General features: G+C 42.8%; 2 protein-coding genes across 6 annotated transcripts in view; both read left to right on the top strand.

The window, feature by feature from the left end:
* Nucleotides 1-7,270, top strand: part of YIPF1 (Yip1 domain family member 1) — a 35,962-nt gene extending 28,692 nt beyond the window's left edge. For 2 of the 5 annotated variants that reach the window (XR_015726243.1, XM_045799500.2), the window contains one exon: nt 6,765-6,946. Coding sequence is in view for 2 of the 5 variants with exons in the window: in XM_087865893.1 (XP_087722019.1) it covers nt 6,765-6,902 (138 nt within the window). In the remaining 3 variants the exon portion in view is untranslated. Of the gene's footprint in view, nt 1-6,764 lie in introns of all 5 variants that reach the window. The other 3 variants (XM_087865893.1, XM_087865892.1, XR_015726242.1) reach the window with 2 other exon arrangements.
* Nucleotides 7,271-13,835: 6,565 nt separating this feature from the next.
* The window catches only part of NDC1 (NDC1 transmembrane nucleoporin), a 45,258-nt gene continuing 32,982 nt past the window's right edge, over nt 13,836-26,111 (top strand). Inside the window, exons 1-5 of the mRNA XM_045799501.2 lie at nt 13,836-14,016; nt 15,343-15,463; nt 17,918-18,019; nt 20,225-20,399; nt 21,936-22,074. Of these exons, the coding sequence (XP_045655457.2) occupies nt 13,960-14,016; nt 15,343-15,463; nt 17,918-18,019; nt 20,225-20,399; nt 21,936-22,074 (594 nt within the window). The 5' untranslated portion in view covers nt 13,836-13,959. The remainder of the gene's footprint in view (nt 14,017-15,342; nt 15,464-17,917; nt 18,020-20,224; nt 20,400-21,935; nt 22,075-26,111) is intronic.

The following is a 26,111-nucleotide window of genomic DNA, read 5'->3' as shown; positions in this document are numbered from 1 at the left end:
AAGGGAGAAGCAGGCTCCCCACTGAGCAGGGAGCCCGATGTGGGGCTTGATCCCAGGACCCTGGGCTTGTGACCTGAGCTGAAGGCAGATGCTTAACCGACTGAGCCACCCAGGCGCCCAACACAGTAACTTTTTATTCTTCTTTAAACTTATTTAGTGGAAAGCTTTTACACATAGGCAAAAGTAGAGTGAACGGTATAATGAGGCTCCACGTACCCTTTGCTTACTTTGCACAGTTGGCAACTCATGGCCAACTTTATTTCATCTGTATACCCATCTATTCCCCCATATTATTTTGAAGCACATCTAAGACATCCTATTCTTTGATCCATAAATACTTAAATTCTGGATCTGTAAGAGACACTTTTAAAAACCTAACCATAATACTATAGTCACATCTAAAAAAAAGTTATAACTCCTTAATACAGGCGTACCTCGTTCTATTGAGCCTTGCTCACTGCACTTCACAGATACTGTGTTTTTGACAAACTGGAAGTCTGTGGTAGCCCTGTGTCGAGCCAAGTCGGTCGGCACCGTTTTTCCAAAAGCGCTTGCCCACTTTGTGTCTCTCTGTCACATTTCGGTAATTCTTGCAGTATATTCAACTTCTTCATTATTTTTATGTTTGTTATGGTGATCTGTGATCACTGATCTTCGGTGTTACTCTTGTAATTATTCTAGGGCGCTACAATCTGCACCCATGTAAGATGGTAAACTTAATCAATAAAGGTTATGTGTGTTCTGATCACTCCACTGACCAGCCATTCCCCTATCTCACTCCCTGTCCTTGGGCTTCCCTATTTAAAACATCATAATACTGAAAGTAGGCCAGTTGATAACCCAACAATGACCTCTTGAGTATTCAAATAAGAAGAGTCACGCATCTCTCACTTTAATGAAAAGCTAGAAATGACTAAGTTTAGTGAGGAAGGCATGTCGAAAGCCAAGACAGATTGAAAGCTAGGCCTCTTGCACCAAACAGCCAAGTTGTGAAAGCAAAGGAAAGGTTCTAGAAGGAAATTAAGAGCGCTACTCCAGTGCACACACGAATGATCAGAAAGTAAAACAGCCTTACTGCTGACGTGGAGAAAGTGTGAGTGTCTGGATAGAAGATCAAACCGGCCACAACATCCTCTTAAGCCAAAGCCTGGCCCAGAGCAAGGCCCTGGCTCTCCTCCATTCTGTGAAGGCGGAGACAGGTGAGGAGGCCGCAGAAGGAAAGTTGGAAGCAGCAGAGGTGGGTTGGTGAGGTTTAGGGAAAGAAGCTGTCTCCATAACACAGAAGCAGAAGGCGAAGCAGCCAGTGCTGGTGTAGACGCTGCAGCAGGTGATCCGGAAGCTCCGACTCAGATCTTTCGTGAGGGTGGCTACGCTCAACAACGGATTTCCAGTGTAGACAGAACAGCCTTCTACCGGAAGAAGATGCCGTCTAGGACTTCCGTAGCTACAGAGGAGAAGTCAGTGCCGGGCTTCAAAGCCTCAAAGGTAGGCTGACTCTCTTGTGAGGGGTTAATGCAGATGGTGACTTCAAGTTGGAGCCAGTGCTCATTTACCATTCATGAAACCCCAGGACCCTCAAGAATTATGCTGCCTCTATACTTCCTGTGCGCTCTAAACGGAACATCAAAGCCTGGATGACAGCACATCTGTTTACAACATAATTTACTGAATATTTTAAGCCCCCCATTGAGACCTGCTCAGAAAAAAAGATTCCTTTCAAAATGTTACTCGTCATTGATAATACATCTGGTCACCCAGGAGCTCTGAGGGAGATGGACCACTGAGATGAATGTTCTCATGCTCGCTGACACAGCATCCATTCTGCGGCCCATGGATCAAGGAGTCATTTTGACTTTCAAGATGTATTATTTAAGAAATGCATTTCACAAGGCTCTTGCTGCTGTAGTGATTCCTCTGGTGAATCTGGGCAAAGTAAAATAAAAACCTTCTGGAAAGGATTCGCCATTTTAGAAGAATATTCGTGATTCATGACAAGAGGTCAAAATATCATCATTAACCGGAGTTTGGAAAAAGTTGGTTCCAGCCCTCATGGGCGACTTAGAAGGGGTTCAAGACTTCAGGGGAGGAAGTGACTGCAGATGGGGTGGAAGGAGCAGGAGAACTAGAAGTGGAGGCTGAAGGGGGGACCGAGTGGCCGTCATCTCAGGATAAAACTTGAGCGGGTGCGGAGTTGCTTCTTACGGATGTACAAAGAAGGTGGTTTCTTGAAATGGACTCTACTCCTGGTGAAGATGTTGTGAAGACTGTTGAAACGACAATAAACGGTTTGCAATATCACAGAAACTTAGTTGATAAAGCAGCAGCAAGGAGGATTGACTCTAATTTTGAAAGAAGTTCTACTGTGGGTAAAATGCTATCAAATGGCATCACATGCTACAGAGAATTTGTGAAAATAATCAATCCATGTGTCCAACCTCATTGCCATTTTATCAGAAATTGCCGCAGCCACTCCAGCCTGGGGCACCCACCAGTCTGATCAGTCGGCAGCCATCGGCATTGAGGCAGGACCCTCCCCCAGTAAAAAGATTATGACTCTCTGGAAGCTTGTATGATGCTTAACATTTTTTAGCAATAAAGTATTTTTTAATTAAAGTACGGACATTTTGGGACGCCTGGGTGGCTCAGTCGGTTAAGCGTCTGCCTTCAGCTCAGGTCATGATCCCAGGGTCGTGGGATTGAGTCCCGCATTGGGCTCCTTGCTCAGCAGGGAGCCTGCTTCTCCCTCCGCCCCTCCCCCTGTTCATGCCCTCTTGCCCTCTCTGACAAATAAATAAAATCTTTTTTTAAGTATGTACATTTTCTAGACATAATGCTGTTGCACACTTAGTAGACTACAGTATAGTGTGAACATAACTTTTATGTACCCTGGCAAACCAGAAAGTTCGTTTGATTCACTTTACTGTGGTATCCACGTGATCCCCGTGGTCTGGAATGTCTCCACCTTCTGACGCATCATATATACTTCAGTGTTGGAATTTCATCGTGCAGTTTGTTGACGTATCTCTTAAATGTGTTTTAAATGATAGATTCCCACTCCATTCCCCCTCTCTCTTTCTCTTTACCATGTGTTTGTTGAAGAGTTCTTTTTCCTATGGCTTCTCACTGTCTGGATTTTGCTGATTGTAGGTCTGTGGTGGTGTTTATCACGTTCTCTGCCTTTGTTTTCTGTAAACTGGTGGTTCTGTCTAAAGGTTGGATCAGATTCGGCCTTGGTGGGTTGGTTGGTTTTGGCAAGACTGCTTGGTAAGTGGTGTTAAATGCTTTCAGCCATAAACTCATGACGTGTAATTATCTCGCACTTTTTGATATTAAAAGTAATCAGCCATGCCTACAGCTGTTAAATCATTAGGGGTTTCAAAATGGTGATGTTTCAGTTCTATCTTTGCTTCTTTGTTTGTTAATGAGAATACTTCTTTCATAAAAACTTCCCTTCGTCTACTATTTGGCTATCCAGTGATATAGTTTCTGTAGAAAAGCAGGATAAGTGATTCTCTTCCCTTTTTTTCACCTATTTTCAAAATAGTAGTTGGCTCACTAGCACTGGGCAACAACGACCAGTTAGTTTCAGCCATCACAAGTATTATGCTTACCAATACTCAAATCGTCCCTTCTTTGGCTAATGGGAACCTCTTCAAATTGGCCTGAGTCCTGCTGCCACATCCCTAAGACTCTCTGATGACTGTCTGGTTATCTGTTACAACAAAATTTTCCGGGCTTTTCCAGGCTCATTTTGAACCTTTCCTGTCCCAGGCCCAGACTGAGTCATTTCTCGAAGGAGTCTTGGTTCTGTTCAGTGGGGAGAGTAATACCAGGTCACAGTAGGTGCTCATTGCCTTTGGCTTGGCTCTTGTTTACAGGCCTTTTCACTGTTCAGAGTCAGGAAATACAGGTGTTGTGTGGTCGATTCGTTTTTTAAAGGAGACACATTGTGAGGTCATACTCCTACTTTCAATTCTTAGCACTACAGAGTTTTTCTAAATTGCTTTTATCTTATATCTATATCTCCTTTCTCACCTATTGAGGATCTCACTTTTCAACAATACCAGCGGTGGTAGAATTGGAGTAGCACATAAGCACTTAATTGTTTTATCCAGGCACTCACAACAGTCCAATAATAGCAGCAGCACTCCCATTAATTACTGGAAATATTGCTTTAAAATCTTTTAAGGCTTTTTTTTTTTTTTAAGGTTTTCAAGTTTTGGAATTCCCTTCCCTGACTTGTCTACTTGGAAGCCCACTATTTATTCTTCAGGATCCACTGCAGATAGCCTGTCCTTGGGAAAGTTTAGATTACTTACTCGGCTGTGCTTTCCTACAGCCCTTTGTATGTTCCTCTGTTAGGGCAGTTCTCTTATTCACTGTGACATAGACTGAGAATTCCTGGAGAGTGGAGACTTATTGACCAATATACCTGCAGCATGCAGCAGGCTTTGGGGAAAGCTTGATTTTGCACAAGTGACAGTTGATACACACGTCACGTGCACACACGCTCAGTTCGTTTGCCAGGTTACTTAAGGACTTTTTACTTGTTCATTCATTGAGGGCCTACCCTTTGCTACTGTTTGCGGGGTGACTGGGGTGAACAGTGGAGATAGGTCCTTCCTCTCCCAGATTTTACACCCCGATTTTCTGTCTCAGGCATCAGACAGACTAGAAGGCCCTGCTGAATTAAAGAAAGAATCCTAACCTGGGGAACTTCAGATTGCAACACCCCCGATCAAGCTCGGATGCAGGGCTGCCGCCATGAAGAGGGCGCAGGGGAGGCCTGGGTTGCAGTGGGGCCACCCGAGGTGGGGAACCAGAAGTGGCCCGGAGTTGGGTCATAGGTGGGGAGGAGGCGAGGGAGCTCTGGCTGGTGGTGGCATTATGGACCAGGTCTGGCACAAAGGGCAATATCCTCTTTCTTGCCATCCTCTGGCCTAAGCCCCAGGAATCCCCAGCCTCTGTCTTACAGGCTACCTACTAAAAGTTGGCAGCAGGGCAAGGGAAATTTTCTGTCTTCAATCCCTCCTCTAGTCTTGACATTAATTTGGAACACACAGCTAGAGAGATGAGAGAAAAAGAACATGTTTATGAAAATAAAATCTTCAGTGCCTGCCCTGTGGGCTCATTTGTCCCTACCTTTATTTAGCATTTCAGAAGCCCGCGCTAATGTTTACCAGAAGGCCAGGCAGGACTTTAAGTTCTTCCAGTCCCACAAATCACAGCATTCACACTTCTCCAACCACTTTTCACAGATAAATTGTTGACGACATTTCCTTTTTCTAGAGCCGGGACATTGAGGGAGATACGCCTGCCTCAGCCCCACAGTCCTAGTTGTGATCCTGCCCCTGATGGTAGTTGGAGGCCTGGCACGTTCTCTTAGGTTGAAGGCCATTTATTAGGAAATGGCCTCTCTGCCACATTTCTTAATCCCCGCCCCGGATTTAACTATATCTCTAACACCTCTTTCCAAATTCCCATCTATTGCAAATCCCCAACTAAGTGTACCAACAGATAATTCCAGTTCATTATGTTCAAAACTAAACTCCTCTCCCCCACAACCAGATCCTCCTTATACTCTCCTGTTTCCGTGAATGGCACTACCATCCATGCTGCCCCTGACTTCAGACTAGGTTAGATTCTTTATTATACTGTCTCACGGTGCTCACGACTATAATTACATAAGTAATATGCTATGTATTTATTTACCCTGTAGTTTCCATTGCCAGACTGTAACTTTATTGAGAGTTGGGACCGTGGGTGCCTTATTCATCACTGCCCCCAGTGTCTAACACATCTGTTGGGTGAGTCCTTAATCACTGTTTGTTGGATTAATTAAGAAATCCATCCAGTCACCCCAGAAGCCTCATCATCAATGTAGAATCCTCCTTCTTACCTTCATTATCTTATCTATCAGTACGACTTGTCTATTCTACCCCTGAAATATTTCTCAGATCTGTCCTATCAGTACTGTGCCTGGTGTCAGGATCTAATCAGTTCACATTCAGACTGATAATAACTTGATGGGTTTCTCTATCTCTTTTATTTTCCTTCTTCCAATCCATCCTATGCGTAGCCACAGTGGTTTTTGAAAAATTATAAAACTGTGTCACTCCTCTGCTTAAGGACTTTCTTTTCTTTCTTTTTTTCTTTTCCTTCCTTCCTTCCTTCCTTCCTTCCTTCCTTCCTTCCTTCCTTCCTCCCTCCCTCCCTCCCTCCCTCCCTCCCTTTCTTTCTTTCTTTCTTTCTTTCTTTCTTTCTTTCTTTCTTTCTTTCTTTCTTTCTTTCTTTCTTTCTTTCTTTCTTTCTTCTCATTGTCTAAAAGACAAAATCTAAATTCCCTGGATTGCCAGGATCGATCCCTAATCTCTTTGTCCTGCTTCGCATCCTGCCATTGTCCCCTGCATAACCTGTTTCAACAACCACAAACAGCTCTCTCATTCTCAAATCTTACTATGTCCCTCCGTATTTACTCTCTTCCTCCTCTAGCACCTAACACAGCTCTTACAAAGAAGAGAGAGAAAGAAGGACGGGTGAAGGTAGCTTTGGGATCTGGCAGAGAAAAATCACGGGTTTCCAAAGAAAGAGCGGAAAACTTTTAAGAATGTCACCTCGCCTCCGATAATAATTCTTCTTGGAGCTGGTACATCAGGGCTCAGGGCCGTCTGGTGTTGAAGGGATACCTCTGAACATACAAACCCTGCCCTGCAGTTTAGATCCTTTCTGAGGGGGGGTTCTAAGTTACTCTTTTTGTTTTTCAGTTCTCTTTTCTGTTTTTTGGAGTGTGGTTCCTTTGGACACGGCGTCTACTGCAGGAAAGCGGAATGACCAGGCCAGCAGGACAACTGATGGAATGGTACCCCACTCTGGCAGCTATACGGTGCCACGCTGAGGTCTAGTCACCTAATTTAACAAACAGTAATTAAACGTCGTTCAGTCCGTGTGTCTTTCAGCTCTTCTTTCTCACCCGTCAGTTATCGTTGGAACTATACACCGCCTCGCAACAAAATACAAGGGAACGTGGTAGGTGTGCCTGCCATTTGCCTCTTGCTGTCCTGTGACGCCCTTAATACGGGAAATGGATCCATCCTAACGTCTGATGGCTTTCTTCTGGATTGTACACAGATGTTCCTCTAAGGTGATCCTCGTCTCTCCAACTGCTTGCCATCCTAAACTGGATTCACTGGGAGCCTGAACATTGTCTGTGGTGACTTGACACTGGGCAGCCCAACCTAAATGTTGCAGAATAAATACCTCATAGAATGTCCGTCTGCATGTTATGACTTTATCTCGAGTTCTTCCTTGATGTTTTATCTGTAGCGTGCTGGAAGCTGCTGAGAATCTTGATTTACTTAATGGGCTAGCTGTTGGGGTGTGGGGGTTAAAATGGACATTGGAATTTTTCTTCCTGTAAGTATGGAACAGAGGGGTGAAAAAACATGCTCGCTTACGGCCTATTTTGACGCAGAGATTTGAGAAAAAAATTTTAGGGCACTTCGAGTGCCTCCTCAAGGTGGCCTGACTCTGGGCTAACGTGCCTTAAAGGGAGAAACCAGTGACACCTCAAAGATGCTTTGTTATACTTTTTATTCAGAATGGGAGGCTGAGCCTCTGCCAGGTCAGGATTGCTGATCCCCTACTGTGTCTGTTGTCCTCTTCAGGCAGGGAATGTCCAGTGTATTTCTGAGACAGTTACAAAGACACATGGGGAGACTTAAAAGGCTGATCCCACCGGTAAAGGAAGAGGCGCACAAATTCAGGCTACCGTGAGCTTAAGGTCACGTTGGCAAACCTCCCATCAAATGCAGAGTATCCAACCGCCCCATTAATGTACTTAACAAATATAGGTTGTGCACCTGCTAAGTGCTGATCAGCATTCTAGGTGGTGTGGCCGGAGCAGTGAACGGAACAGACCAGGTCCCTGATCCCCTGGATCCTACAGTTGCACGGTCACTGCTGGGGGGTTGCCGGCCTCAGCCTCTGCAAGGCCGCCGTCTCCTGAACAGCTCCTTGTGTCACATCTCTGCAACGTTTGCTCCTTGGTCCGAGCTCTACCCCTCGGCCTCTCAGATCTAGTCTGAGCTCTCTTCCCTGTGTTGACTTCCGATGTTTGAAAACAGCTGTTCTGCATGCCCTGAGTCTTCTCCAGCTAAGTGTTTCTTTTGTCCTCAAGGACTCTTCAGAGAACTTGGTGTCTGTACCTTCCAGTCAGCCTCTGAGCTGGTACCCGGGTGCGCATTCATTAATACTTAGCTCCTGCTGCCCAGGGCAGTGATTGTGACACACGTGGGTCCTGTGAGTGCCGTGTGCAGACCCTCTGCAACCTGCCCTTCCTATCTCTCACTGAAAGTGGCAGGATTTTTCTCCAATAAAGAATAGAAGGATACCATGAGATGATAAATATATATATTAGCCTCTGCTACAGTTTCTGACAGAGCTGCTAAGAGCCTTACTATTTCCTGGGTGATAAGAGTGCCTGACAGAGCTCCCAAATCTCTTGGAATTTCCTGGGTAGTGGAGCATTTCTTGTTTTTTTCTAATGAGGTGACTCTAGGGCGGCTCTGGGTGGGGCTGGTCACCAGGTAGACCACGCCATGATTAGAAGCTTGGAACTTTCAGCCCCACTCCCCATTCTCTGTAGAGAGGTGAGGGGCTGGAAGTGGAGGTAATAATCAATCAGGCCTATATGATGAAGCCTCCATAAAAATTCCAAAAGAACAGGGTGTGGAGAGCTTCCAGGTTGGTGAATACTTCCACCTGCCAGGAGGGTGGGGCACCCCCAACTCCAAGAGAGACAGAAGCTCTTGCACCTGGGACCCTTCCAGACCTTGCCCCATGTATCTCTCCACCTGGCCGTTCATTTAAACATCCTTTGTAATAAATCAGCAATAGTGAGTACACTGTCTTTCTGGGTTCTGGGAGCAAATTATCAAACTCAGGGAGGGGGCTGTGGGGAACCTTTAATTTGTAGCCAAATGGGACAGAAATCATGGGTCACCTGGGAACCCACTACTTGCAGTTGACATCTGAAGCAGGGGGGGCTGTCTTGGGGGGGTTGTGCCCTTACCCTTTGGGTTCTGTACTATGTTCAGGCAGTTAGTGTCAGACTTGCTTTGTGCAGAAGAGCCACATAACCGGTCACAGAAGTAAGTGTTAAGGCGAGGGAAGGCAGTGAGGTTTTCCCCAGGCACATATAAATATCTGTGTTTGAGGGGGAATTTAGTTACTACTGAGTACCTATGGTGTGACTGGTAAAGTTTTTCCCCAAAAAATGTTCAGAGACTCTTTAATACAGTGGTCAGGATTTAATTTTTAAGTAAGGATTTTAGATACAACCAGCATCATAAATTAGTATCATCATCTTACAAAAAGAGAGGACATTATAATATCAAATAATCTGGAAGGACATAATGTCAGTCCTGAAAACTGGAATAAGTTTAGCTTTCTGGAAAAAGCTAAATTTTTTTCTCACCCACCAAGGACCAGTGACAATTTCATGAACCAACCAGCACCGCCTTTTGGGAGCCCCCATTCTTGGGACCCCCGTGAAGCACTTATGAATTGTGTTCACCTATAAAAGAACCCTAAAAAGCAATCGCTGAAACAAATTAGCAGTTTTACTTTCCTCATGGAAATAGAAGTTTAGAGATGGCCCTGCCCAGGATAATACAGTTGCTCCATGATGCCATTAGGGATTCTGATTTTTTAAAAATTTTTCTTCTGCTCAGCAGTCCTTAGCATGAATTTGCCATCATGTGATCCCAAGATGTCTGCTGTTTTCCAGGAAAGTGTAGGCAATGAAGAGTCTGGCTCCAAGCCAGAACCCTATGTGTGATCTTTCGGGCCTGATTGTGGGCAGTTAGGGGCCACGTACCTCAAGGCCTTTACCTCCTGACAGGCCTCCCGGGAAAGCTGCCCACACACACCAGACTAGGTGCACAGCCTGAGCACTGTGTCCTTTAAGGGGAGTTGTGGTCAGGGGCTTTGGCCCCACCTTACCATCACCCCAGCCTTGTTCTTAGGCAAATCTACATTTCTAGCCCCGTCGCCCTCTTTTGAAGACTTCCTAATGGAGTTAAGGGGTGAGGGCCCTAGCCATGGCCTCTCGCAGGTGCCTTTGCTGAGACCAACATACTGCGGGTCCTTGAAGATGTCTTTTCTACTCTGACCCAGTATTCAGTACTCTTCCAACCATAGCCCCACCCCTTCCTCCTCATAGCCTCCTGAGCTATAAAATGGCAGGAGATTTTTGTTAAGGGATCCTTTGGCAGTAAGACTGTGCCCACATCTGCACCAACCCACCTGACCCTTGCCTGGCACTGTGCCGTGGAGAAAAATGGAACATTAGGGGAGCCAGTGCTTTCTCCTATTTGGTATCTTGCTTATAACATCACAGTAAATGATTAAAGACTTGACTAACTTTTCAGGTTCACTACTCAGACACCTGACAGCTCAGCTCTCTCCAGCTCAGTTCCGCTTTTGACAGGCAGGAAGAAGGGAAAGAGCAAAAGGGGTCTACCAGTTGAATTGACCTGGCTTTAAATGAGCTTTCTCCCAAACCCCAGCTGATGTCTTATGCTTCTGTCTTATTGGTCAGAACTGTATCACATGGTCACCCCTAGCTGCAAGGGAGGCTGGGAATTGCTCTTTAGCTGGGCACACTGCCACCCTAATGAAACCAGAATGGGTTTTAGATAGATAACTACATCTTGGAACCCCTGCTTTTAGAAAAGTTGACGGTGGTTTTTTTTTCCGTTGTCAGTTTTATTTCACTGGTTGGCATATAAAGATTTAAGTGGCGCCTGGGTGGCTCAGTCATTTAAGCATCTGATTCTTGATCTCAGCTCAGGTCTTGATCTTTCGGTCTTGAGTTCAAGCCCCTCATGGGCTCCACACTGGGCAGGGAGCCTACTTTAAAAAAAAAAGAAAAAAAATAATCTAAGAGAAAAGAATTCTGGGAAGATGGCAGTGGCATTTTTGAATCTCCCCAAATTCCTCTATAAAAATAGAGCATCTGGGATAGCAAAACCAAAAACCCGTGGACAATATCTACAACAAACTTGGGTGACAAGATATCACCACGAACCCCAAAATTCAAGCAGGTGGAAACCACTAGCCACTCAAAGACTTGCATGGTATCAGCATTTTTATGGAAAGAAGCCAAGGAAGCAGCTGGGTGTCTGAGAAGTCTAAAAATAAGAGAACCCCAAAATAGCCAAGAGGTACTTCCTAGAAAGTACAGTGGACCAATAGGAGAAAAGCAGCTGGATTTGGGGGCAGTTTTGTACAGCCCAGTTTGCAGCTGATGAATGCAAGGGGTCTGAAGTAAGGTCTGAAGAAGTTGGACTCTCAAAACCAGCCAGAGCATCTTTCCAGGACACCAGAGTAGAAACTGCAGGGGATAGAATAAAGGTAGAGTAGGTCAGGGATATTTGGGGCAAAGAAAAGGGAAGTCAGATGAAAGTGGGGGAAGGGCACAGAGCCAGGAGATCTCAGAAAGTTTGAAGCCATATTTTTGAACACTTCATAAAAACAGAAGAAGAAGCTGTGGAGTCTTGAATTTAGCAAAGCTGTCCGAACTCCCCCCTCCTTCCTAAATGTGCAGGAAAACTAATTTCATATAAAAACGAGCAGCAGAAAGGATTGCAATCAAACCTCATAATGAAGTTATTATAAGAAAAATGAAAACATGGAGCAGAATAATATCCCTAATGTTATGAAAACATTCTGGAAAGGCATGCCCACAAAACCAGATGAAAACTATAACTTAATTTATCAAAATAAGCTGAAGTAAATGAAAGAAATAATACAGGTTCCTGGCCGACAGTGATGGTGGAGTTCTAACGGCAGTGCTGGCGCTCCCCTCCAGCAGCTCCACGTCATGTGTGTGCTTGTGGGCTCTAATGTAGCGGGAGTTGCACCTTCATGATATTTGGATAACTCACTTCTCCCTTTTCGACTACTTCTTCCTATGCTCTTTCAGCCCTTTGAATACTTTTGTTATCAATTCCCTGCATTCAATCCCTCTTTGATTTAGATAACAAAGTTTGTTGCCCCGAATAGACACTTTTTGATGCATTACTTCCACTCATTCTTCTGTTCATTTATTGAACGTCTATTGACTACCTCCTAATGTTATATAGCATTTTGGAAACAATGATAAACAAGATAGTCAAAGTCTCGGCCCATGCGAAGCTTATGTGCTAGTTAGAATTTAGACAATAAATAAGCAGTTACACACGATGATTTCAGATTGTGAAAAATAAATGTGGCGTAAACAATAAATAATTCTCTCGCGTGTGTCAATGAAGTCAGGAGGTAAGGGCAGGTAGGTTTTTGGTATGGTTGCTCTAAGTAATCACGTTTACTCTGAGCTCAGTACTTGATTTTGCCTGGAGTGTGACACATCCAAATTCTATGCAGCTGGATGCCGGAAGGGATTAAGAAGAGGCAAAGTACATGGCTAGCTCTCTTTTAAGGGGAGTTTCGAGGAAGCTACCATGCAATAGTTTGATTATAGTTTATTGGCCTGAACTCATCAGTCACCTGGCTCCACCTAGCGGCAAGGAGACTAGGAAATGTAGCCACATGCCCAGTTAAAAATTGGGGATTCTATTTCTAAGTAGGGGAGAATAGATATGCTGGGGTAGACAGTTTGTAGTCTAAACAAGGTACTAAAGTGACTAAACAAAGTAAACTGACTGCAGGTAACCTGGGGTGTGTTTAAGGACACTCATTTAGAACGATTCTTGATCATCTTTCTCCACCACCAGGTAGAACGTTTCTTCTTGGTAGTGACTTGATCAACCTTTGTGTTCCCAGTTTGTTCTGCAGGGCTTCAGACATGATTGATATTAACATGTTTTTGGAAATGAATATGATCTTTAAGCAGCTCAGGAAACCATTATAGCAAACATTACAGAGCGCTACGTGTGATGTCAATTTCTCTCACTAGACTGAGTTTCTCCAGAATCACCGAACCTCTGTCTTTCTAGAGTACTGACTGTTGACTGTGGTATGTAATTGGCTATTAAAAGGTGTTAGCAGTATGCCTCCAGGGATCTAATTGAGGGCTAATGCAATCAGAGAAGACTTCATTAAGTGGGACTTGGGTCGGTAAAAATCTTTTTCCTTACTGGCAGGAAATTAATGATAATCAGTATTTGTATAGCATTTATCATATCTTCGCAACATCACTGGATGCCATCTTTGTTTTTATCCTTATTTTCTAGAGGAAGAAATGGAGGCTCAGAGAGGGTCAAGACATTCCATTCAGCAAGTGGCAGAGCTCGAACTAGGAACCAGTTCTTAGGAAACCAAATTCACCTTTATAGAGATTTTTTTCCATTTCGTTAAAATCAGTGAGTACCTTTGTGGAGAGAGCCACAACATTCTTTGATTTCACTTTCAGGCAGTCGATAAAGAAAACTGGGAGAAATAAGGGCCAATCATTTTGCCAGATCTAACTGTAAAGTTCTGATCAATGGACACTGTTAACGCTTATCGGCTCTAAAAAACTACGATTCCCAGCATACCACAAGGTACCCCTGGGAAGACTTCCACTCCCAGCATGCTGTACTTCGGAACTCTGAATCCCAGAATGCAACGCTCTCTCGCTCCCAGAGCTCCGTCGAGACTACAGTTCCCAGCATGCAGCGCCGCCCCCAGTCTCTGGCGCCCCGCTGGACCCTGCTTCGGAGAGACCTTTTGGACTCCAGGGGGCGGGCCCTGAAATCCCAGCGCGCTTTGGGGCTTGTGTCCGCGGGGCAGTTCCGGCGTGTTGGGCCTGTCCGGACGAAGCCTCGAAGGGATTGGTTGGGGCCTGGCCTGGGCTTCCCTCAGGCAGCGTTTGAGGCAGCCCTCACAGGGTCCTCCGGGGGCCTTTCTCCCTTTGAACTGCGGTGGCGGGCGGGCGCGCTGTCTACTGCACCCTTCAGAGCCGGGGCCGCCATCACCATGGCCACGGCTGCGAGTCGGCCCTGCGCCGGCGGGTCGCGGGACATCTTGTGGCGCGTGAGTGCTGCGCGCACTGTGGCGCGCGCTCGGCCCGCTGCTGGAGTTGGGCCTGGCGGGCGGGCGCGCGCCTGCGCGCCGGGCGGGGGAGGGGCTGGCTCCTGTGTAGCGTGGGAGCGCGTGGGGGGGGGTGACCAGAGGCACTGATTACAGAGATGGGGGGGGTGTACCAAGTGGAATCGGGTTGCGGGGTAGGCGGGGCGGGCTAGGGAAAGCTGGTTACTAGTGTGTGCGAGCGGCACGTCCTGAGTGCGAACTTGTCATGGGGTGGGAGAGGAGTCCTGAGTGGAAGCTGGTTAGAATGACAGGGATGACCTGCATGGGAACTGGGGCAGGGATGGGAGAGAGTTTTATGCAAGGGTGGTGTACCTGGTACGTGCAAAATAGCATGTTGATTACTTGGGGTAAAAAGTGGGAAAGAATGTCTAGAATTGGAAAGAATGTGATGTAGCCTTAGCAGAGGCTGTGTCCCAAGCCAAAAACTTGGAGTCCTTAAGTCTTTCCTGTTCTTTACCACCTATATTATCAATTACTGATGTCCTATAGGTGTACTTCAGAAAATATGACTGCAGGTTTTTTTTCCTCCTTTTTTCCTTTCCCATTGCCACTGCCTTCCTTCAGACACTGACTGTAAACTTTGGCTTTGGACGGTTGTGGTAGACTGCCCCCTAATTGTCTCTTGTGTGGGTCTTGTCCCCTCTGATCCATCTCCATCATAGGCACCTTACAAACCCAAAAGTACTTTACCTTCCAAAATGTAAATCCGATTAAAGTAAAGCACCTTCATGCTTCAGACCCCTCAGTATCTCTTCTTTACTCACGTAATCAGCAGTGTATCTTGTGTTTCTTAAGTGGTAGACACTGGTGATTCACACATGAATGCAATGCAGTAATTGCCCAATAACTGCCATAGCTAATTGTAAACACAATTACGGTATACAGATGATCCCTATAAAATGTATACAGCTTTTAGATATTGACATATCAATCAATTAACCCTGAAGAGACAAGTATAAGTTGCTGTAAAATACAGTTGTAAAACTAAATCAGACAATTCCTCTCCTCCCTCAAAGTGTGATATTTAATGTAGCATCTGACTCTGGACTAAATGCAAGCATCGGTTCACTGATATTACAAGATTCGGGAGTTGTATGCAATGTTTATTAATAGGGGTAACCATTGGGGTTTATATGTAGCCGCATGGGCTATGATCTGGGTGTAAATACTAGTGATTAACATCCCATATGAAAAGATAGGATTTGCATAACTGAAATAACTGAAGTAGTTTGACTTCGTGATTGAGGGATTTTGTTTGTTTAATTATAGGTTTTGGGCTGGCGGATAGTTGCAAGTATTGTCTGGTCAGTGCTGCTTCTACCCATCTGTACCACAGTATTTATAATCTTCAGCAGCATTGATTTATTTCATCCTATTCAGTGGCTGTCTGGTGAGTATTACTCAGTTTGGGGAAATCAAATTTACAGGACCGCTTCTCAACATAAAAGTTGTATTATTTCAAATAATTTGTTTTTAATCACTGCCTGTATTGATCGACATGGTAAAACATTCCCCTCGAGGTAATCTTAAGGCATTCCCTTTATAAATCACCTTTTCACTACATAATTATACAATTAATAAACCTGTCAGAGACCTGTATTATCACATGAGCAAGAAGATTATTAGAAGACCACATAAATGAAAACTTACCCTAATTTTTGTTTGTCTTTTTGACTGCTTTTTTGACATTTTTTTTTAAGGACCAGAACTGTTTCCTTTATATATTTAAAAATTTGGAATAGAAAATACGACATTTATCTTTTTAAAAAACCTGTCTAAAATTAAGACTACTTCATTTCTGTATTGTGGCTAATAAGAAAAAGATGAGAAGAGAGAAAAGGAGTAAGTAGTTAAAGACTAAGAAACATAGACGTAAACACAAGGACTGATAAGGAGGAAAAGCTTGGAGCAGACTAAATGTTTCTCAAAACCCATGGACATAAAAATGAAATTACAAAATTTATTAAACTATGATCATGTTAATGAATAATAACCTCTAATTATTGCCATGCACCATGTGCCACGTCCCATACTAAGCATCTTAGTATATTGTTATCCTTCCTACAACCCTATATAATAAAGAGGTATTATCCCTGCTTTATAAATAAGGAGGCTGAGAGTCAGGTTATAGAAGTCTGTGCAGAGACACATAGTCAGCGAGTAACTGAACCAGGATTTGAACACTGGTCTCTGACTTCAAAGCCTGTGTTTTTCCACTATGCCACACTGGAATTAGAGAGAAGTGTGGCCAGACTAGGTTTTGAACTCTTTAAAGTCTTGCCTAAGGCTAAGAAGCACGAGTATCCTTGAAATTCTTTTTATTTTCCTCTCCACAACAACATATTTCTTTTGCTTTGGGGAGTGGAAAGTGTGTTGTTGATTTAATTTTCAGGAAAAAAGTGCTAATTTTCAAGGAGTTAGCAGCTTTACCTTGTGGCCTTTGAAGATATTGCTGCTAAAAAATTATAGTCGTGTTAAGTTTCTTGTTGAGACGTCTCAGTCACTTCTTGCATGGGCCCTACGGGGCAGATAACATTAAGCCGTAAGCCAGCACTCGGATGGCAGGGATTTCTGTAACCACCTTCACTGAGTCTGGATCACTCATTGACCTTGGCTGTCTGATCACAAGCTTGGAATATTCAGTACTGAAATCTAGAACCATTACCAATTGTTCAGATTTTGTACTTAAGAAAAAACTTTTTGCCATTTCATGGGCCAGGGTTTTTTAATCCTAATAATACTTTCTCTCCAGGTGGGATTTGATTTATGCCATTTTTCTCATCAAATGTTACTCATCTCCTTCAACTTTTTTTCACGAAGTCTTTTTAGAGAAATCGTACCTTCCCTTACTTACTTCCACTCACATGAATCAGTTCTTTCATTCTCTTAGATCAGTGTAATGTTGGGGTTTAATTGTGAATCCGTAATAAATGTTCTTTATTAATTTTGGTCAATAATTTATACTCTTAAAAATTATTGATTTCTTTGTTAGCTTTAGTCTGTTCAGCAAATGTATTTCCATGCTGTTTTTATTTCTTCTATTTATGTTTTTAGGCATAGCATATATATCTATTTTAAACTTGGCCAGATTTTTTTTTTTTTTAATTTTATTTATTTATTTGACAGAGAGAGACAGCAAGAGAGGGAACACAAGCTAGGGGAGTGGGAGAGGGAGAAGCAGGCTTCCCGCCGAGCAGGGAGCCCAATGTGGGGCTTGATCCCAGGACCCTGGGATCAGGACCTGAGCCGAAGGCAGACGCTTAACAGCTGAGCCACCCAGGCGCCCCTTGGCCAGATTTTTGAAATGGAATATTGCTCATTGAACTACTCTAAAATGTGAATATATTAGTGTTTTATGAGGATACCATGTTTTTTTGTTTTTTTTAATTAAGCATTTAAGTGATTTATGGATTAGGCTGTTTCCAGAAATGTTACTTATTTAGCTATAGGAGCTAATTGCATTTAAGAAGAGATCTGAAAAATATTATTTATGTTGTAAAAAGAAGACTTGTTGGTATATTACTAAATGTGGTACTTCTCTGTTTCACATGAGGAAAGACATTTGCATATGGTAGTATTTTGTCTGATGTTAACATCTGGGTCATCTAAAAGAAATTCTAGTATAATTTTAAAGGACCCAGAGTTTGGTCCAAATAACTCACATGGTAGTTCTTGAGTTGATGTCCTGTAGGACCTGTCAGCAGTGTATGAGTAAATTCTTGAAGAAAAGATAGCTTTTCAAATGAAAGTTACCGTTGTGGTTTAAGCCCTTTTCCTATTGCAATGTACTGATCATGACTACATGACTGAATGAACTTACTAATTCATCTCTCTTGTGTTTTAGATTCTTTCAATGATCTGTATAGTTCCTATGTAATCTTTTACCTCCTGCTGCTGTCAGTGGTAGTAGTAATAATAAGTATTTTTAATGTGGAGTTCTATGCAGGTGAGTTTTCAAATGTTAATCATCTTAAAAATATGTGAATTTATATTCTTAATGGCAGGCTCAGTGCATTCTGTATGTGGGTGTGTATAACAGGCTTGTTTTGTGTCAGTTTGAAATGTGTATACAGAATCATCTGCTTTGAAAGTTTTAACTAAAAATTTATTTGAAGGTTAGTTTCCCTCTGTTTGAAAAATATTTAGAGCTCTTAGGACAAATATTGCATGATTTCACTTATATAGGAGGTTTCTAGAGTCGTCAAATTCATAAAGACAGAAATTAGAATGGTGGTTGCCACGGGCTGGGGGAGGACGGAATGGGGAGCTGTTGTTTGGTGGGTGCAGAGTTGCAGTTGAGGTAGTGGGAAAGTGTGAGGTGCATGGTGGTGATGGTTGCACAGCGTGTGCAAGTGTGCGTGTACTTATGCCACAGAACTATATGCTTAAAAATGGTTAAAATGGAAAAAAAAATGGTTAACATGGCAAACTTTACTTATGTGTGTTTTACCACAATAAAAAGATTGAGACCTTTTAATAGTTCACAGCTGCCGTCAAGGCTGTGACTCAGCAGATGTATTATAAAAATAACTCCTTTATAGGGTAGGAGATCAGGACCAGATGATTTCTAAGGTCCTTTTCAAATATAAAAGTCTATAATTCTATAGTTTAAAAAAAACCAACTGTATGTTTTGCCTTGGGAGAATCACCTGCTAGATTCCGGAGCTTTTTCTTTTTCTCAGTTTCTCTTTTTGCTTTTTGTTTTTTTCGATTCTTGTGTCTGTCCTTACAGCACAGTAAGAAGCTGCTTCTGACACTTTGTTTTTGACTGTAACATCATGCCTCTTTTTAGCTCTTCAGGAGTCGCTTCTTTGAGCTGGTATAAAATTTCCAGTCCTCTGGATGTTATAACACGTACCCTTTTCCTTTGCTTTCCTAATTCCTCACGCCTAGCTGCTGGATCTCTTTCTGTTCAAGCCATATACAGATCTCCTCGGCTTATAGCACGTGTTCTTTTGCATGGTCCCACGTACCTCGGTCATCTTGTTGTAGATGCCACACTAGGGCTCTCCATCCTGTCATTCTTTAAGTCTGATTAGTCACTTTGGCTCATTCCTTGGCAACCCTTCTATGTGCTGTGCATTGTGTGGGGATAAGAGACGAGTGTTATGGTCCCAGTTATCCCGAGAGTTTATGGGTAGAGAGACAGACTGTAAACATCAAACATATTCAATTACAATACACTGGATAGTATAGGAATATATAGGAGCACCATTTACCCAGCATGGGAAGCTTTCTGGAGGAGGTGATGCTTAAAGGATAAATTGTATTAAATCGAAGAAGATGATCCAGGGAAAAGGTGTAGCATATAAAAAGACTTAGAGGCATGAGAAGCTTTGGTATGTTCGGAGCATTATAAGTTAGTTGCACGCTCAGTAGTTCTCATGGGCATTTCTTGGGGGCAGGGAGAGGTGATAGCAGCCTCTTTCTCAAAGTGTAAAGTACCTAAGCCCTCTCCCTTCGCATGAATTTTCCATCTCTCTACAATCTCTTTACTTGGAATATATTCAAAGAAGAATGTGTTTATGGATAGATCAAGAAACCCTCTACTAGCTGTTTTCAAAGGTCAATATCCCTCCCGCCCACACTCACGTACCCCAGCACCCTTCCAGAAAACTTATTTTGATTATCAGAGAGGTATTAGAAATTCCTGTATAAACATTTATTTTGGTACTCAGAGTGTTGTCATTATTTACGTAGTTTGTGGTTTATTTTTCACAATTGGACCATATATTGACCAGTTCAAATGCTGAAGTAAAAATAACTTGTCAGAGGACAAACACTATCTTATAAAAATTATGATTTCTTCTTTTCTGGCACCTAAGAGAATGGCAGGGTAGACACTATGTGAACTATTGGGAAATTTTAATTAAAAAGAACTGAAAAATGTCAATCATGCTGTCCTTAAGTTTCATCTCTCGGAATCTTTGGTTTTTGTTTTTTGTGTGCATCTTTTTGCATTCAATCTTTTGAAAATCTCTTAACTTCAAATTTTTAACTTAGAATTTTTCTGTACTTTACATTGATTCTGTTTCTTCCTTCCCTTTGGAATATTCATGCAAGTATGAGAGGGAGTAATAGTTCAGGTCCTCTGACTACATTTGCTGCAGAGTCTAAAGCCTAAAGCTGTGGTAATGTGCTTTGTTCACAGTTGTGCCTTCCATTCCCTGCTCCAGACTGGCACTGATAGGGAAGATCATTCACCCGCAGCAGCTCATGCACTCGTTTGTCCATGCTGCAATGGGAATGCTGGTGGCTTGGTGTGCTGCGGTGATAACCAAGGGTCAATACAGTTTTCTTGTGGTTCCCTGCACTGGTACTGAGAGGTAATATTAAGTATATTTTTTCTGTGGAACCTTGTTTAGTTACTAAGCCAAAGGTGGCCTGCATAGGTAAATAGTTTATGGGCGTTCTTTGCTTTCTAGACTTTTATGGAAGGTGCTTATATACATAACATCAAATGTTTTTGATATTTATGTTGAATTCAACAGTTTTTTTTCAACTGTTGTCTGGGCAAGGTGCTATGCTAACTGCTGTTGGATTTATGAGAGTGATTCATGCATAGACTAGAAGGGCCTTGAGAGTTAAGAACAGGAGGGGAATTAAGCCATGGACACAAATGGATGTGATAGGAGAGAAATAGGAATTTATGTGACATGGGATGTAATAAGAAATTGAGATGTGCGGGTAAAACCTGTGGCAGTTCAGGAAGCAGGAAAGATCCCTGGCTGCTAGGAGGAGGTGGCATTTAGGTTGGAGTTTAAGGAAGGATTGTATGGGAAGAATGAAGAAAAAAACTTTAAAATAATTACAACCACTTTCTTTAGTAGAGTACTTTTATAATTTTGAAACTGATACAGTTCTTTTTTGCAGGGGGAGGGAGAGAGGGCATGCGGGGGCAGGGGGGTAGAGGGAGAAGGAGAGAGAGAATCTTAGAGAATCTTAAGCAGAATCTTAGAGATAATTAAGCAGGCTTCACGCCTGGCATGGAGCCCAATGGGACCTGAGCCAGAATCAAGAGTTGGTCGCTTAACTGACTGAGCCACCCAGGTGCCCCATAAACTGATACAGTTCTTGAACACATGACATTGATAAAAATTTCAGGTTGATATTCTGACTTTAAAAATCAAAAAAGATTACAGTAGTAATCTTTACCGTAATCTTAAATTCCCTATTTTCTTTTCTTTTTTTTTTTTAGATTTTATTTATTTGAGAGAGAGAATGCACACACCTGAGCATGAGTGGGGGAATGGGGGCAGAAGGAGAGGGAGAAGTAGACTCCCCGCTGAGCAGGGAGCCCGTCGTTGTGGGGCTCCATCCCAGGAACCTGGGATTATGACCTGAGCCAAAGGCAGATGTTTAACTGACTGAGCCACCCAGGCGCCCCCCTACTACTGAATATTTAACTTCCTTTTGTTCCCCCCCGCCCACTTACTATTACATAAGCAGTTTTTTTTCTGAATGTGATCAGTTTTCTTTAATGGAAAGGGTTCCCATGAGGGATTGCCCAATTACAAGAGACAACACAGAATCTCAAAATGATGGCATCTCTAGCAGGTCCGTAACGTTCAATTCTAGTTCGTCTCAGTCCAGATGCAGCGTACCCCCCTGTAACTATCACAGGGGACGTTCTTATCCTTATCAGATTTCCAGAGGAAGGGCTAAAGAGTTAACCTTTAGAGAGATCAAATTCTCATGCATCAGGGAAAGGGTTTTGTTAATCTTTTGCCCATGCTGAACCTGAAACGAACCATTTTGTTAGAATTTGGAGCATTTCTTAAGTGATTAAGTCAAAGTTTGAGCCTAAAACAGTGAAATGTGTCCCTGACTGTTGATTTACTAACCTAACTTTTTCTCTCCAGTTTAAATAGCCCTGCTGCACAGACCTGCTTAAATGAGTATCACCTTTTTTTTCTCCTGGCTGGAGCATTTATGGGCTACAGCTATAGTCTCCTGTATTTTATTAACAACATGAACTATCTGCCATTTCCCATCATACAGGTAAGATAGCGTTTGGGCGTTTTACCTTATGTCAGAATTCGGCAGAGTTAAAATTGCCTTGATGTCTGTTCATATAACTGGCCTGATCTGATTAAATCAAGATTTGATCAGTAAAACTTAGGACTAAGATCATCAAAATGCCATTTGGGGAGGAGAGATTTGTTTTCATGAGACTTTAGCACACGTGTGAGAGCTATCCCTGCCCTTCCCGCTGCCACTCTGAGAATGCTGCTTTGCCCCACTCTTTCCCGCCCTGCTAGGCAGGGGCAGTTGCTGTGACCTAGCAGGGCGGGGGGAAGATGATGACGACATTCATGCAGCGTACCTCTGTGCAGCTGCCAGCTTCTTTTTGAAACTAAGAACTCATGTGCAAGTAAGTATAGAATGTCAGTTATTGTCCCAAATCTCTTCTAGAACAAGGCATGACGTGTATAAATAAAACAATTTTGACTGGTTTGAGTGGGACAGTTCAAACTGTCTTTCAGTTGGGTTTTAAAAAATCTAATCTGGTAGAAGGCTTCTGTGCAGCGAGAACCACCTCCTACGGCAGGAGAGAGGATCAGTTGAGATTTCTCCTGTGGCGTCAAGGTTCTCCCCAGGCTGTTCCGACTCTCATTGACTGTGTTCTTATTCACTTCATTCCTGTGCTGTGGCGGGCTGGGGACTGGGCCTTGGAGCAAAACTGTTAGAACCAGCCCTTTCCCGCGACGTGTAAACAAACATGTCACGAGAGTATGAGAGTGTGTACATGAGGCTTCTCCTGGTTTCACTGAAGTTCCTACGTGCCTGTTGCCTCCATGAGAACAGTCTGTTGAAAATCCACCTACCGCAAGGAGGTAGTGCTCACAGAAAAGGAGGCGGCCCTTACCTCCCTGCAGACCGTGAGCGTATGAAGAAAGCGTCCCAGTTAGATACTCTTCACATTTTGAGAAGGTGAATTAAAAGCAGAGTATCAGCTTTGCCGCTTTAAAATTTTACGAGGAGGAAAACCCCCAAAATTCTATGGAGAAATATCCACGCTAAATCATATTTGATCCGAATATAATTAAGAACATAGAGAAGAGGGGCGCCTGGGTGGCACAGCGGTTAAGCGCCTGCCTTCGGCTCAGGGCGTGATCCCGGCGTTGTGGGATCGAGCCCCACATCAGGCTCCTCCGCTAGGAGCCTGCTTCTTCCTCTCCCACTCCCCCTGCTTGTGTTCCCTCTCTCGCTGGCTGTCTCTATCTCTGTCGAATAAATAAATAAAATCTTTAAAAAAAAAAAAAAAAAGAACATAGAGAAGAAAAGTGTTAGAGAAAAATGAGATACCCCAAAATACCTTTCTCCTCCTTGGACCTCAGTTGAACGTGACCATTTGTTTAACATCACAGATATGCAGGAGAGTAAATGTAGGAGCAGTCTAGTAATTGACAGTACTAATAAATTGTTCCTACCTTGTAATGTCACATTTGTAAAATTTGACTACTAAATTTTTTGGCAATTTCTTGTGATAAAATTTTAGATTTGTTCTTGTATCCCAGAAGTTTCTCTTCTGATGGTAATATTTAGCTTTGACTTCAGGTTCAACTTTGGCAAAAAGTTAACTTCTAACATTTGGCCATTCGGTATTTGGCCAAAATATATTTTGGGGGCATCTCTTGTAACCATGAGTGTATAGTGGTATTTGGTCTGCCCATCTGGGTGCTCTCTCCAGGGGGTTGGTTGGATGGGGATGGTTGGAATAGGGGTGTTGTTGGGTGGGTGCAGTGGAGTAAGGGAGGTCAGGATTTTGGCAGGAGCAGTTGAAATGATGAATCTTTGTGCCCAGGTCATAGTTCCTCATCTGTCACATTTGTAACTGCTTTGTTTGCCCATCTGGGTAGATTTGCCTCCTCAGAAGATTGAGGGGGAAGGAGGACACCATACCTTAGCTTTCTTTGATTAGCCCTGAGAGCCTGGTGTACATTGTATGACCTTCCCTTATGTACTTTAAGTTGCTAAGGAAAAGCAGGATTGCTTGTCAGGAAGTTGCAAGCTTGATGTGAGATCAGGCTTTTTTCTTTTGAACCTCCATAAGGTGATACGATGGCAATAGCCATTTACTTTTTTTCTTTAACTGGCTAAGCTGACCAGAGAACGTTAGACTTTAAAAAAAAATTTTTTTTTTGCAAACAACAACAACCATTATTATTAGCATCATCATCATTATTTTTGGTGCTGCCTGTCAGCTTACTTCCTGAGTATAGTAACATTTTGATTAAAAAATATTCAAATACTATAGATAAAATGACAGTTCCCTTTGGCCATTCTGTGGCTAGTCTCAGCCTTTGCCTCAGAGATAATTTTATGTGACCAGTTTTGCGTCTATTCTGCTAGACCCTTTTCTGTACATTTACATGTATAGTACCTATAACATCATATATCTTGTGGGGTGGAGCTTCCATAAATAGTTTTACATTGTCCCTATTATTGAGTAACTACTGTTTTCACGTAACTGTGAAAAATTATATCTTTTTAAAAATCTAATTCTAACCAGTTTACCGTCGGCCATTAGTTTTTCTTTAAACTAGCCTGTAGTTCTGAAACTAATTCCATTGTCTTTATCAAATTCTTAATGGTAGACTGGTAGGGAAAAGCAGAACATTAGCATGGAGTAGAGGACAAAGAAGTGGATGAACACCAAGACAGGGCTTGGCAAGTTCTAGGCCTACGAGACTGAAAGTATTAAATGAGATAAGATTTATAGAGCCTGGCACGTAGTAAATCCTCAGTAAAGGGTAGTTTCTGGCCAAGTCGCAGAAGAAACCCAATAAGGAATTGAAAAACACTTCGGCTGGGGAGTAGTAAGAGGGTATATTAGCTGTTCTCTGCATATCTACTGAAACGCCTACCTGCTTCGCTAGCCTTTTTGGACCCTTGTGAGTAATGGTTGAGGTGAGAGCTTCAGTAGGAATAGTATAGGAACTATACCCTTTTCATTGGGAGGTCGAGTAAGAAGGTGGTGGCATCCAGTGGCTGCGGGGAATCGTGCGATTCCATATCTCGGACTTTGAATATATCCAGATAAAACCGGGATACTTGAAGCTGTGTGGTTAGTGACCAAGTATTCATACGGGCTGCTTTTTGTAAGATATCGTAGGAGTTCACAGACGTGGTATGAAGATACAACTTTTACCTAGGTACTGTAATTATTTGCTCTTCTTTAGTTCTGAATTTCCTTCAAGAAGGATCAGTTGTAACAGAAGCACAAAAGAAGACCAGAATTTGGGAAATCCATCTTTGCTTCATTACATTTCCTTAGGTTCTTTCCAATAATTTAAAAATATTTTTTCCATTGACATTTTTGGGGAGGGGAGGGGGCGAGTAATCTTTATTTCACAAGAAGTGTAGTTTTATCAGGGAAAAAGCATTTCACATTTTTTCTTAATTGCTATTTCTCTCTTACATTGTTAGAATTGACGATACTACTCGTTAATGCGCTGCTTGTTTAGCTGGGTCAGCCTTCTTATTGCACAGAGAACTGGAGACGTGACTTGCTCAGTGCTGCAGAGGGAAGCACTAGAACTCAGGTCTCCTGACTCAGTCTAGTGTCGTCTTCTGCCTCCTATTTCTGGCAGATAGCATTGAAAAACAGTGTAGAGGCAGTGTGTACATTATATTTAAGATTGAAGTCTCTGAAACTGGCCTGCCTGGATTAAAATGTCAGATTTTCCTTTTGCTAGCTGGGAAGTTGGTTCAGTTGTGCCTCAGTTTTCTCATTAGTAAGATGAGGATAATAATGGAACCTTCTTTATAGGGTTGTGCTTAGAATAATACGTGGTACCTGCTAAGCGGCCAAAGAATGTTAGCTGCTATTGTTCTGATCATCGTGTTTTTTGTACTTACTCCATCTCCATAGTCCTTAGTGTAAGTGTAGATCAGTATTGTTAATTTTGTCATTTCTGTTCTCATTTCAGTGAGATGTTGCATAATGTAAATATTAAATATTTTATCATCAGAAATTACTGATTTTTTACCTCTGGAATAAACTCTGTCTTTTTATACAATGATTATGTTCT

The sequence above is a fragment of the Ursus americanus genome, chromosome 12 (assembly GCF_024610735.1).
Source record: "Ursus americanus isolate L20-20 chromosome 12, mUrsAme1.1.p, whole genome shotgun sequence".
Classification (NCBI taxonomy): Eukaryota; Metazoa; Chordata; class Mammalia; order Carnivora; family Ursidae; genus Ursus; species Ursus americanus.
Note: the sequence above shows the minus strand (reverse complement) of the source record. Positions and strands in the feature narration are given on the sequence as shown.